Genomic DNA, 14,493 nt, shown 5'->3' with positions numbered 1-14,493 from the left:
ATCAAGTCAAGTAAGAGACTCAGCCATCTGGCTCTTTCTGGCACAGTCAGAGACAGGATCAGTAACACGATTTATGAGTGAAAGGTCATCATCCTACACTGCACAGCAAGACACCCACCCTGTTATGAAATCTCCAGCATCCATGGCATCTCCAGGAAATCCACCTTGTCCGACACAGGTCCTGCCCATCCTACAGCTTTACAAGAAGGGAACCTCCTGCACTGGGGCTCTGGGCAGGCAGCATGGCTCGAAGGAGGGATCCAGGTTGGAATACAAGACTTACAAGAAAGTTAAGATTTCTTAGACAACTCACACCAAGGGGAGAGGGGTAAAATGGGAATGAACAGCTGGGGCAGGGGAGCTTAGGAAAAAAAAAAAAAAAAAGGGAAGGAAAAAATTCTGGGAGCTGTCAGTGAAATTTTATTAAATTCTCTGTTCAAATCTGTGAAATTTCTTGTCAATGTTTGCATCTGTAGTATCTGAGGATGACTTCAACACTCAGGTAAGAACATCCAAAAATGTTAATAACAAATAAATATGAGCAGAACATAAATACTGATTAGTTTAGTAAATTTTCTAGTATGTGCTTCCAAACCATGCATTACCTAAAGTATGCTTATTTGATAAAAACACTGAATACTTAGCTTTGGCATTTAATAAATCCTTATGTGATAATATATTACATACTTCTATCATCATGCACAGGTGCCATAAATACACACCTGAAAATGTCTTCCTTATGGAGAATTAACAGAAAAAGCCCTACCAAAAAAAGTCTCACAATTTAAATTCAAAGTAAAAATAGAATTAAACCCAACACCAAACTAACTGCTTAAGGAACTGTAAGCAATCAGTGTAGAAATATGCATCATTAATGATGGATGACATGACCCATAAGAATAGATATGTGTAGGTCCAGCCTTGCAAAGCCAAGCTCATACATATCTTTATTCCCTACAGGAAAAGAAAGATCCTGATCTCCAGGACCTGGCTTTCTTACACACCTGCTTGAAAATGCTGCTATCCATGTGCTTAAATACGAGCAGCTACAGTGCCCAACAGCTCAGGAACCTGCACTCTTGGGTTTTCAGAAGTTACATGGATGGCAGCTGGTGCAAATAGTGAAAGATTTGTTTCCTAAGTATCTTTTAAGTATGTCCTTCTCAAACGTTTAATGTGCAAAACAAATGCACCTGAAACAGCCTCAAACCCGGTTTTTCAGAGAAGTATCTACCTTCAAAATGCAAGAGACAAAGGCACATCAAGCTGGGTTTATCACGGTGCCCTGTTCTGGCCCTTGCAAAAAACAATCGCCTTGCTGTCACCTGGTGTCACCTGCTGTAACCCGGTGTCTCCTTGGAAGAGGCATCAAAAGGAGCATCTGCTTGTGCAAATCGGTTTCTTTATTAAACTGGCCAGAAAAATACCATCACAGAGCATTCTAGATACCATACAAAACACGTTTAAAAATCCTTCAGTTATATATGGGTTTATAAAAATAACTTACAACACTATTATAGAAATCTCAGTAGAAATACAAGAATTTGTTACCAGGCAGGAATTTAGGCATGAGGCATTCTGCCCACAGGGCTGGGGAATTCACCTCCTGTTCACACCGCACTACTGAACTCCCAAGAACCATTTAATAAAAGTAATCTGAACCTTTCTGCTAAAAGAGAGGGAAATGGAAAAACAGATCAAAATCCACATTCATTTCCATTACAAAGAGGCATTTTTGCTGTTTCTTGACAAGTAAATATGCAGCTTATCCAACACAGGAGGGATATTCAAGAATCTGGTCTTTCCACAGAAACCTCTGTTTTAAAAGTATTGTTTTCTTAATTGAATATAAAACATAGCACACATGGAACTAAGCATAACTTCTAGACCATTTCTACACAACAGATTTTTCATTATTGGTTTCTGGAGTTTGGCTGGAGAGTTTGGTTGGTTGGTTGTTTTAGGGGAGTGTTGTTTGGTTGTGTATTTTTTTGATTCTAAGGGCTCACTAATCTCCAGAAAATCTCAGTACTTTTGTGTTCAAAGTGGCCAGTTTAGACCTGAAACAGTGCAGCTTACAACAGCTCACCCGGAAAGAAAGAAATTTACTTAAATTTAATGAAGTGGCAAAGAAGTTCTTGGAAGTACAATCCATTCATCACTGGAATTCTGTCAGCTCCAAATCAGATTCATTATAACCACATAAGCTTCAAGAAGAGCTAAGATCATCACATCTGTGTTTTATGCATGATTTCAGGGAAGAAACACAACAACTTTCTGTATCAAAAGGCCTTAATAAATTATTTTCCTTTCTCACCGAGAAGAATGTTTTCACAAACAAGGCTCTCTAAATAAAGTCACAAAAGAGTCAGTTTGGAAGGCAAGAAGTATGTTATTTTAGATGGCACTAAACTTTTTTCCAAGGCTCTTTTCTTCCTCATGATCAAACAAGTAGAGCTTGCCCTCCATAGGCACGTGAGCTGGTAGAGTGCATGCTCATGAAGAGACCTTGCATTTGCTGTGTCATGACCCAGAACACACGAGCTATTTTATCTGATACAATTACCTGAACTTGGAGGGAATTTTTTGAGTTGGGAAGTTCTTTGTTCTGGAAATAACTAGAAAGCAACGTTCAGGAAAGAAACTAGAGAGGAATAAAGCCAAACCAAAACAGTTGTTGTCCAGCTGTGCTAGCAGTTCTTCCATCACTGCCCACCAGACAATGCAGGCTTCAGGCTATGACTTCATGAAAGCATTCATTAAATGCCCTGCTAAACAACAGCTGACAGTCAAGATTCCCATTGCATTGCTAATTGCCAGCCAGGCACCACAAGTGACCAACTCCCACAGAGCTCTTCTTAGGATGATGGAACGTCAAGGTTAAGCTCTACACACTTCTGCAGGTGTCCCAGGGTGACTTCTCCCAGAACTTTCATTCTCAATTGCAGGAGTCAGACACTTTCATCAAAGTCAGTCTCTGGCAATAGCAAGAATGGGGGAATTTAACCTCAGCATCCACTCACAGAGATGTCTTCACCAGAACGCTTAGTCACAGACAAGGTGGTGAATACCTTGAGACAAAGAAGAAAGAAGACTCTTAGTATGGACAATTTTCTTTTTATCCTGGAAGATTAATTTGGGCATGATGTTCAAAACAACAGCCATTTCTTAACGTAAGAAAATAATAATGAAAACCATACATTTAAAATCCTTGCCATTAAACAGCACATACACATAAAAATAACTTTTGTTCTCTTCATTTAGCTTATGTTCTTCCTTTTACAGTGGAAAAGAAAGAATTAAGGAAGTCACATGGCTTTATACCACCTCTCGTCTTAATGCTCCTAGGTTTTTACAGGGGCAACAAGCTCAGCAATAATAAACTCCAGTACACCTAATGAATAAGTGTCTTTATGGCTCAAAGAAAACTTCTTTGTTTGGGAAAGTGAAGTTAACTCAAGGCCTAGGCATTTGGAGAGAATTTTGCCTTTGTGCCTTTCTAGACATTACAGAAATGTGGAAGTGATTGCTGATGAAGGTGGTATGTCTGGGATCTGTGTCCTCTCGACAATAGCTATGAAAGCACTGAGTAAAACTAGTTCGAAAAATTCCAATCTTTACTGCTTTCAAGTCACATCGAAGAATATATATATATATATATATATATTATTCCTAAATAATTGTTGTAAGATTAACAGATTTAAATTTGGGAAGGAAAATTCTACAAAACTTTGTTGAGTACTGGTACTTTACCACGCAAATAATTGCATGGTTTTGCATACATATAATATAGAAAAGAAGAAAGGAAATCAAAACCACTGCTATCTAAATGCTTCAAAGTTGCAATAATTAGTTATCATCAAAGCCATCTCTCAGGAAGAACAAATTTAGCATAGAATAGAATAGAATAGAATAGAATAGAATAGAATAGAATAGAATAGATACACATTTCAGCCATGAAAATAACACTGAAGTATCTAAAGATTATGGCGATCAGAAAGACCTATATTTCTCTCAGTAGCCTTGCTGCATTAAGGCTGCTAGCAGCTCTTCAGAGAACAACATCAATAAATGATAAACCTATTCCACTTTCTATAAGCATGTAAAGCATTATACATAAATCAGGAAGAAAAATGCATGCCTAATAGATATGGCAGAAGAACAGTGACTTATCTAAAGTATACTACATGTCTTGAGAGAGGGGTTTGAAGACTTTATTTCTGATCCACAGCCTGACAATATATGGGAGTCTTCATTTATTGTTATTTCACTTCAAAAGACCAAGATTAAAAAGCACAAAATTTATCTGCTTTCCTCCTGGCCAGACTGCAAGCTCCAGGTGTGGGAGGAGACCACCCTGCTCCCTAGTAAGCCAGCTGGAGTCATTTGATAATTGTTGGAAACACGTATTTTTGGACAGAATTTGTTCATTACTTAAGTGAAGACAAAACCTTAGATCCAATGGCTGGAAAACCATCATTAGCTACCTGGAAGAACCACTCCAGCTTTCAGAAGACAATTTCTCTTCATCACAGATGATCAATAGTAGCCCCCCCTGAATTTCAGGCAGCACAGTGCAGTTGAGGCAGGGATGTAATTCTCTGTAGGGCTGAGGTCCTACCAGTTCTGTGCTTGCAGTAATTTGGACTTAACCTTGCAAGAAATTCCATTCTGAGCTCCTGTTTTCTGCAGAATAAAATGATGCTCCAAGAAAAGAAGGGAAATCTGGGTCTAATTTGTAAGCAGTGAGAATGGGACCCTCGGTCTTAAGGTTTTCTTCAAGTGGAATTAAACCATGTTTCACAGAATACTTAGCAATTGATTAGTACTAGTGCCAGTGAAGATGTCAGCACTTGACCCTGTAACACTGCCCCTTTCCTGTTCAGATCAGACTTCATTTTCTTTAACTTTTAAAGGGATGTAACCAAAAATAACAGTGATATTATCCATTGTTCTATTCATCCAATATGCTCATTCCTCACAAATCCCAGTTTTCAAGCATTTTTCTAATCAAAGAGTGCCATCTTGCACTTTGATTTTTGTTTACTGCTCAAGAGATTAAATTAAGTAAAAGCATAAAAAACCCTTTTGAAGACTGCCACTAAAAATGATCGCCGTTCCCTGGAGCTTTTAAATAGTGTATTTCTCCTGAGCCAATTTCTTCCTCCCCCACTCAAACAAATATGATTATCTGAAATTACCTCCTGAATTATGTCTAATCATCATTCTATTCAGTTTCAATTTTAGCAGCTCAGATGTCCAGAATAAATTATGACTCTCATCCTCTCTTCACACTGCATATGCTAATACCCCACTTGAGTTCACAGGTTTGAATGCCTCCCTCAGAGATCTCCACAGGGGCCCTGGTAAGACAAGGACCTGCTACCCCTCTTCAAGGGCCCCCAAGAACACCATTAGATGGTACTACAAAGACCAGAATCTGTATTGTGGATGCTTTGAAGATGATTCAGATTGCAGGCAGTCCGTTCCATTTATGGAGTTCTTATTACACTGCTTTTACTACACCACCTTGAGAGTAGGAAACAAGAGAGGTGGATGTCACATCTGCAGAGCAGCATCCTGGTGCCCTCTTGTAATGCTTTACATCTAATGCAACCTGAGATTCTGTACAAAGACTTACACAGGTCAAAAATAAGCTTTCAGGGATCCTCAGCTAATATAAACTAGTACTAATGCTATTAAAATCAATCTCTGATTTACATCTGGGAGGAGCAATCCCACATCTGCTAGAGAACATTGAGCTCTTCATTAAAGAGGAACAGCAAGATAAAAAGAAGAAGAAATATTTGTGTGGCTCCATGAATTGAAGACTTTCAGGATAAAGAAAAGATCTTTAAGAGGAGAGAGTTTAGTAGAAAAATTGTCATGTAGCTGTTCTCCTTTCCCAGCACCAGTTTGTAAGCCTATTTTGAGTGCACTAATCTAGCTTTGACAACCAGTTTAGCAGAAACAGTATTTGAAGCCTTCATAATCTTGAGTGGGATAAAAATTTTATACTCCCCAGTAGAGAGAGAACTGGATTAAGAGAAGCCATAAACTTTTCACAAATGAACACAATAAAAAAATAAAATTAAATATCACAGACTAAACCTAAGCGCTGGAATTCTAAATATTAAAACCAGATCATTTCCTCTTCTTTCCTCCCCCTACCTTCCTGCAAATTTGGACCTCTTTAACAGAGCTCTGTTATTCAGATTTCTAACACCTTGTCCCAGAATGCCAGGGGCTTTGAGGTGACTTTGTATACAAACCTCTGCACAGACAGGATGAATTCCTACGGTGCTGTCCAGCTGTTCTTTTGTCAACCCACATTTAATAGCAGCTGCAAACCCTTGGGTGACTTCTCCAGCATTTGGACCAAGGACATGGAAACCAATGACTCTCTCCTAAATGCCAAAAATAATCAAACGCAAGCACAGTCACGAATTCAGTTCTCTTTAGACAACGTGTAAAGTTTTCTTATTCAGAGTATATAATTTACTCAGCTCACAAAATGTATCACAAATTAATGTAACCACTAAAATGTGAACTATCATTAGCCCCAACAGACGTGAGATGGTGTAATTTTTTTTCTCTCTCTCTAAAGATTCAACTAGGAACTCAGGAGTCAGCTTTCTTACAAAGTTTTGTACAAGAGTACATCAAGAGCATGCAAATTTAACACACACCATGGTCTATGCTCAATTACATGAGTCTGAAATTTTATTCAGTTATTCCACTCATGCCAACAGAACCCTTGCCTAAGTAAAGCTGAGCACCCTGCAGGAAGGTTATCAGTACGAGGGCCTGGGGTAGGTGGCTACATGGTCTGTAGCTGTTGAAGAATTTTCAGTTTGATAGCTGCTCACAGTAGAGGACCACAGGCTGAAGTTGTGGCAAATCAGACATGGCAAGAAGTCCATTGTGACTGAACTGCCAGTGACTCTTGTGGCAGTGTTGGCTTTCAGTGGGAGATAATATACTTAGAGACGGAAAAAACCCATCCAGTTACAAGGAAAGTACCATTCACACTTCTATCTATACTCCTGTTCAGCTGCAGAACACATCACACTGCACATAACATCCTCAGAAAACACCCAGCAGAACAAGCTGTACTGACCTGACCTGCTTTTCTTAAAGAGAGACACACGAAAATTTAGCACACATCACCTGTTGTGGGCTTTAGTGACCTTCAGGGAATTAATCACATTTTGGTGAGCATAGATGTAGCCCCGCTGAGTATCGAAAGTTATCTGCTCTTCCTGCTAAATATCACATATATTGGGTATAGAGAATACTACAGAAAGATTATTATTCTTTCAGTATGTCTGAGGACTGAGATTTACCACAGGGTTTACTTGAACAAGAAAAGTAATTGGGTAATAAGTAAAATGGAATTATCCTTATTCTCCTTTAAAAATATGGACATACATCAAAATGAAACCATAGTAATGAAATCAAGGCAATAAGAGTTTTAAACAGTTACTGAACTATTTTTTCCCAGGGTAACTTTCAACACAACCCCTAGATGTTTAAACACATTTCAAATTTTCAGGACAAGGAGTGAAAATAAATTAATGAAACACTTTAAATCACTGTTAAACCTTTGCATTTTCTTAAGTAACCTTGGATTAGAGCATAGCCAAAGGTTCTAAAACACCTTCCACACTACTGCAAACTCCTCCAGAAAGAGGATGGGCAAAACCTGACAAGTTTGCAAATTTTACAAAATGGTGACATGATGCTTAGAAAGGCTGCAGGAAGATAAATCTGTATGTAGGAAAAATGAATATAGGTAAAGTAAGTTTTGGTTTTTTCTTATAGGACAGATAGCTATGCCATCATCTTAACAGGAATGCATTTTAATAGAACATCACTCTTCATAATAATTTATATTATTAAAATCAACTAAATTTTATTGAACAGATGAGGATCATCCTGAGATGGGCACACCAATTCTTCTAACCAATTACTAGCTTTGCTTTTGCTTCAGCAGGTACTGTACATTTCCATGGCCAGGAAATTTGATCCTAGTCCAAGGATAATCCTGGAATTATCACCCTAAATGGGATTTGTGCAGGCAAGATGCATTATCCAGTTAGAACAAGCTCAAGAGTGTTATGAACACACATGAGTTTGGAGAAGTTACAAATTGTGATGGCTTCTGGGAGACCTCAGTTTCAGAGAGAAGAATCTCGCAGAAAAGAATGTCAAAGGTTGGGGAGGAGACAATAAACCAATAAAACTCCTAACCATTTTTGCATGCTTTGATTTGCTCACTTCTCAAAGTTAATGAACAGCATAAAAGATCTCTACTTCCTATTCTACATATATGGAAGAAGTACCATATACAAATAGCAATGGCAGAATTTTGTATTTTACTGGGAGTTGGTTTTGTATACACAGAAATATGCATCACTATAAATATTTATCACACTTCAAAAGGTAGGCAAATTTAAATTAATTTCAATTTGTTAATAATAACCTATTTATAACTGCTGTATCATCAACAGTTCCTTTGATAAACATACAGATATTGTATTTCCTGGAAGGAAAGATGCACTTACGTTATCTTGAACATTGCAAATTATCTTTGCATAGCATTTGTTGTTATCTCTGGATGGCACAGTCCACTCCAGTGGCCAGAAATGACTATGGTACACCTGGAAATAAAGCACAGGTTAAAAAAGAGTTGTATAATTTCTAAGAAGAGAGTATGATCTTCCAAAAGCTGCCAGATTATCTCAAATAATGAGCAATATACTCAGCGTTTAGAACATCTGAAATCATGACGATGCTCTTTTCCCTTAATGAATGCCAAAAACAGAAGTCTACAAAACAAGTACTAGTGTCATCCAATATTTAAAAAAGGAGAAGCCATAAGAATATTACTCTTCCAGTACACAGTTCTTATTTAATTACAAGCTCTTATTAAATTACAAAATCACAAGTGACTCAATAATCTTACTGAGGCTTGCAAAAACAAAAGCCAATAAGGTGACCCAATAAAGAGGTCAGAATACACTAAATGAGGACTTAGCCAGAACACAAATGCTTCTGGGTGCACATTCTAAAAAATAAAATGCATTGAAAATCAAAAATGCATTTTCCAGAATAAAGGGTCCAGTGTTTCACATATAACATCAAGAATTTCACTCAATAACAAAAATTTGACTTGGGTATATACAAACTTTGTGGCCAGAAAAGCATTTAAGCCTTTTCCCTGTGGTCAAGTTAACAGTATTTAGCACACTGCCATTTTGACTTGTATTTACTTATTTTTCTCCACATTCCAAATCAGAAAATGTCAGCTAAGAGGAGGACAAGTTCTCAGCTTCATGCACTATCACTTCCCTGCTTATTTCTGTGAATAATTCTCCTCAGGTGATATTTGTAGGACATAAAAGTTAGGTTTATTGTGAGATTTCCTCCCCTCATGCTTTCTGTAGTGTGGTCAGTACAGCATTTTGGAGGAACAGCCTCAGGCACTTAATGCTTCTATTTGTCTAATTTCACTCCTTACCAGCAATCCCAGGGAATGAAAAGGGATTACTCATGTGAGTAAAATTAAGCAGACACCTCTTTGTACAGTCAAAGTAAACAGGAAAAATGAGCGTAACATTTGGCTTTATAAAGTAAAAGTCACTTTTTTACTAATGGTAAGGAATTTGCCATGCTGTAGGTACAAAAGACCCACTTTGTCATTAAAACCAGTGTATTGCTTCCAGCACATACCCAGTTTAAATTTAACCTGAAGTATTTGCAGACACAAAGAAACCCTTTTTCTCTTTTTTTTTTTAACCAAATATTCCACCTTTAAGCCCCTCTGCCAAAAATAGAACATATCTGCAATTAGAGTTATTGGAATTGAGGATTATTTTTATAACATGTATAGGAACAGCCAAGGAAGACAAAAAAATGTACCTAGTCACCTCCTGCCCTTACATCACAGTGCAAAATGCTGTTTTAATTGATTCAACATTATTTCAAATTACAAATTGGAAAACTAAAACCCGGATGAAATTAAGGCATTTACCTCAATGTTTTCCTCCCCAAATTTCTCCACTGCGGTCTCTTCAGAGTACCCACAGGCTCCATATTCCAAAGGAGTAAATACAGTAGTTGGAACATTCACATAGTCACACTGTATGGCGTTCAAAACAAAACAGAAAACCCACACAACATCAGTAATAAAACCAGCATACAGCAGTCTGAAACACAGCAAGAAAAGCTTGATTATTCACAATTCTGAAAGCTCTTTTGTTTTTTTAAATTGTCTTAAATTGAGGTATAGTTTTGTGTTTGCCCATTCCAGAGGTGTTAATTAGAGCAAGAATAAAAAGACAGTTTAAAGCCACACTAACATTATATGCATTGATTAAATGGAAAAGGAAATTCAGTGCCCCATTTTAAAAATGTACCAGATCACAGGTCAAACTGGAGACAAAACCACTGTTCTGAACCAGCCCATTCAACCATTTCTACAAAGCATGCTATTTTCAGCTGGGGATGCTGCAAGGGCACCACTACCACCCAAAACTCATTTTTCATTAGCTGTGGCCTAGGTGATGCCAAAAGAACCAAAGACATGAAGTACAGCCATTTGCGGGGACAGTGAAAACCTGTCACTTCTCCCAGTTTTGTATCATCTCCAAACTTTCTGAGGGTGCACTTGTTCTCATCATCCAGATCCATAATTTAGATGTTAAACAGCACTGGACCCAAGTCCAAGCCTGTGGCACACCACCAGTGACCAGCCTTCAGCTGGATTCTGGAATGCTGGTCACAGCCCTTTGAGTTTGTCTGTTCAGCCAGTTTTGAACCCGCCTCACTGCCCACTCACCTGGCCTGCAATTCATCCATTTGTCCATGACAATGCTCTGGAGACAGTGTCAAAAGCCTTTACTAGACTCAGAATAAACAAACATCCACTGCTCTTCCCATATCCACCAAATGACTCATTCTGCCATAGCAGACTAGCAGGCTGGTCAGCTCTTTTTCATTTCTAGCAACTTTATTTTCTACATATTTCAACTCTAATTAATTTCCTTTGTGACTGCAGATCAACTAAGACACTGATTACCGTTCTTGCCCCACCTATCCATAACACCTTATTACATTTCAATCACCTTCTCCAGATTTGTTATGGAGTGTAACCCACACTCCCATTATTTTAAGTAGTTACTTGTTTCTTGGATTCACTGAACAAGAATGCTTCCTTTGGCAGCATAACAATTTTTGTACCTTGAGAGACTTATCTGGCATAAAATGTGAATTCAGACATATCCATAGCATCACAGCAATAAAAAAAAATTGGCTTCTGCTACAGTTCCTTAAACCTTGCCTGTCTAATTCAATGACATTATGCACACTGATTCAGGGTTCTGTTACTGCAATATCTGCCAATGTAAAACAAACAACTCAATCAAGCTCTAAATCTGGCTGACAGCTGAATTTGCTATGAATACAGCATGCTCTGAAAGGGAGAAACCTTTATGGTCATGCCATATAGTTGTGAAGGTGAGACAAGCAACCATATCAGTGTAACAGGTCTTTAAAGGCACTCTCCTTTCCTTCTGGTTTAAACATAAGGTGTAAATGAGTACCCATGTTACTCCCATTTGAACAACCATAACCTGGCTGAAACCCAGAACTGCACTAGTATGAAACATAAACACTGAATCCATTAATTCAATTACTCAGGTATAAATGTGTGCTGAGTTATTGGTGCACCTGATCTGCCTTTGTGTCCATATTCAACTACAATTAGGACTGCATATTACATTGAAAACATAGAGATGAGAAGTGAAAAAAAAAATTGTGAAAATAACACAGAAAATTAAGAACATCGCAAGCTCCTATTTCACTCTATTTAGGGACCATAAGTAGGTTTAGTGAACTGCCTTTGAATTGGTGTTAAAGCACTTAACAGGATGGGAAAGATTGCTGACTTTTAGGGAAGGCAGTAGAATTAAAAACAAGTTAAATGATCTCTGTTAATTTCATTATCATTATACTCTGAGCGAAAACTAAACCCTCTTAATAGGAAAAAAAAAGAGACTACTGCTTAATCCATAAGGTATTAATTTCATCCTACACAATTAGCCGAACACATCTGCAGTAATATCTTTGCCAGGGGGAAATTAAAATGATTATGAAAGCTAATCCTTAAAATTCTACTGGGTTTTCCATAAGCAAGCAGACTTGCATGCTGCACTTAGAAGCAGAGCAGTGACAGTGTTTTGTGGCAACTGGTTCCTTACCTTAGTGGTTGCCCCAGCATAAAGCCTCCGAACTAACAACCTTCCTGCCTGGATTGCCACTGGTGTGAGTTCCAGCTTGTCCTGCAGAATATCTCCAATAGCATAGATATATGGCACATTTGTCTGCTCCTCATCATTGACGGGAATCTTTCCCGTTCTGCAATCGGAATTAACAAGAAAAAAGATCTAAGTGTTCTGCTGTGAAGGCTGGAGGTGTAAATAACCTTGCAGGCCCCTTAGCTTTAAGAGAAAGACTTGTATGTGAAGTATGAGGTAAAGAATTCATATTCATAATCTTGCAGTCTTGGGCAGGAATATAAAGTAGGGAAAAATTGACCAAAACTACAGTAATTCACACACTGGATATGGAGGTAGCTTGAGAAGCTGAAATTCATCTACTGAATCACTGAAGTGAAGCATAAACCTCTTCGTGAAACACTCTCTACCACCAGCTGAGCTGTGTACTGGCAACTTTCAGGAATGACAGGAAGAGACTTTCTCCCACTCCATTTGTAGGACAAAACATTTTTTCCATGACTGAAATTTCAGTCCAGTGGTTTAAGCTGTTTATAGAAACTTATCCTTCAGGCTCCTACACAGAGACAGGCCAAGCTGTTACACACCCTACCTAAGGGACAGCCAGCAAGCTTTTTAGCTGTAAGTGCACTGAGCTAACGGAAGTTTTTAATTATTAATATTTCTTACTTCATCAATAAATGAGACAGTGCAGTAATCACCACAGGAAACACATGTAACAGGGAAACCTAATCAGACAGACACAGAAACAGCCACACAATTACTTGAGAGACCAGTGGCAATTCCCATATTAAAAATCCAACTTCCTCAATTTTGCACTTGTTAAAAATTACAGTTTATGAGAATAACTTTATAGTCCATTCTATTAAGCTAGTAATAGGTGTCCTGACATCAGAAAGATGTGTATTGTTCTACAAGTCAACATGGGTCTGCCAATTTTTAGTGGACCCAAATTTCCACTTATTTGGAATGTCACAGTTGTTCCTCTTGACAACATCGGTTACTGCATTCATATATAAAAACTCTGCACTTGTCAAGATCAAGGTCCCTCGTCTTTTCTTCAAAGGGGAGGAGATCTCTGAGGACCCACATGCCTGCAAGATGTTTAAGTTACCAATACTGAAAATGTTGCTGATAGCTCCACTCCCTGGTGCAACAACCTCACTACATTAAACCAAATACTCTTCTACAGAAGATACAGTTCTTACCCAAGGGTTGCTTCAAGGCAAGAAATAAAACCCTCCAAAACCTAAAACACACTAAGAATTTCACCTGGGGGTTTAAGGAATACTACTTGAACCTTAGCTTTCAAAATAACATAACATTAAAATATAAACAAAACTCACTGCTCTAAAAGCCTGTATGAACAGATTTTTGCCCCAAGAGGTGATAAAAGCAAGGAGATGAGAAAAAGAGAGTACAAGGAACAACTGACAGATCCTAGAAAACCCTGTAACTGGAAGAAGCTAAGATAGAGACCTGTAAATCTAGAAAGAATGAAAGACACTTTTTTCTCCCAGGAATTAGAAATTGACATTTCAGCAATAAAAAAGCAAATGTAGCAGTACTATGGGAGAAAATGCAGTTATCTGCTACACAGTTTTCCATCCAAGTGTACACAAACGGGGAAAATTCTTCCTCAAAGCTTTTGGATGTCTCTGCACCACTACCATTTTAACAGTACATGACACAAGCTCAGCAGTGAGTGGTACACAGACATCTGTCCTTACTTTTCATTGACATTCACTCCAACTTTGTCCAAACCAATTTTTCTTGTGCATGGGTCTCGTCCAATTGCCAGCAACACCTGCAAAAACAGCAATACACGTGACTGATTTTTAAAAACTCAAAAGTGCATTTTCCTTTGGCTATTATCTTCAATATATACTAGAGACTAGCATCTAAGGCTTGGTCACAGTAAGGTGAATGCATTTGTTATCCATTGTATATTCGCAGAGTTTAAGACAAACCTATGATTAAAACCAGGCAAATAGCTTTCCCTAGAAGAATACCCCAAGAATATTGTAAACCAATCCGTTAGGGAGAGATTATTTCCTTGCAGTTTACACCAAGGTGTTATCCCGTATCCTTACCAGAGCAGGTGACCTGAAAATGCTCCATAAGGAAAGGGCTTTTTAGGAAAGAAACTCAAATGCTTAAGCGAATAAAAATATCATAAAATAGTATTTTTTTT

At 38.0% G+C, this 14,493-nt stretch overlaps 1 protein-coding gene across 1 annotated transcript in view; it reads right to left on the bottom strand.

The window, feature by feature from the left end:
* Positions 1-1,385: 1,385 nt before the first annotated feature.
* The window catches only part of TXNRD1 (thioredoxin reductase 1), a 35,598-nt gene continuing 22,490 nt past the window's right edge, over positions 1,386-14,493 (bottom strand). Inside the window, exons 10-15 of the mRNA XM_066183945.1 lie at positions 14,030-14,106; positions 12,264-12,420; positions 10,037-10,144; positions 8,568-8,663; positions 6,273-6,407; positions 1,386-3,071 (exon numbers count right to left, since the gene is read on the bottom strand). Coding sequence (XP_066040042.1) covers positions 3,009-3,071; positions 6,273-6,407; positions 8,568-8,663; positions 10,037-10,144; positions 12,264-12,420; positions 14,030-14,106 — 636 coding nt within the window. The 3' untranslated portion in view covers positions 1,386-3,008. The remainder of the gene's footprint in view (positions 3,072-6,272; positions 6,408-8,567; positions 8,664-10,036; positions 10,145-12,263; positions 12,421-14,029; positions 14,107-14,493) is intronic.

Source organism: Chamaea fasciata, unplaced genomic scaffold, assembly GCF_029207755.1.
Source record: "Chamaea fasciata isolate MVZ Bird 193981 ecotype frontalis unplaced genomic scaffold, bChaFas1.0.hap1 SCAF_5, whole genome shotgun sequence".
Lineage (NCBI taxonomy): Eukaryota > Metazoa > Chordata > Aves > Passeriformes > Sylviidae > Chamaea > Chamaea fasciata.
Note: the sequence above shows the minus strand (reverse complement) of the source record. Positions and strands in the feature narration are given on the sequence as shown.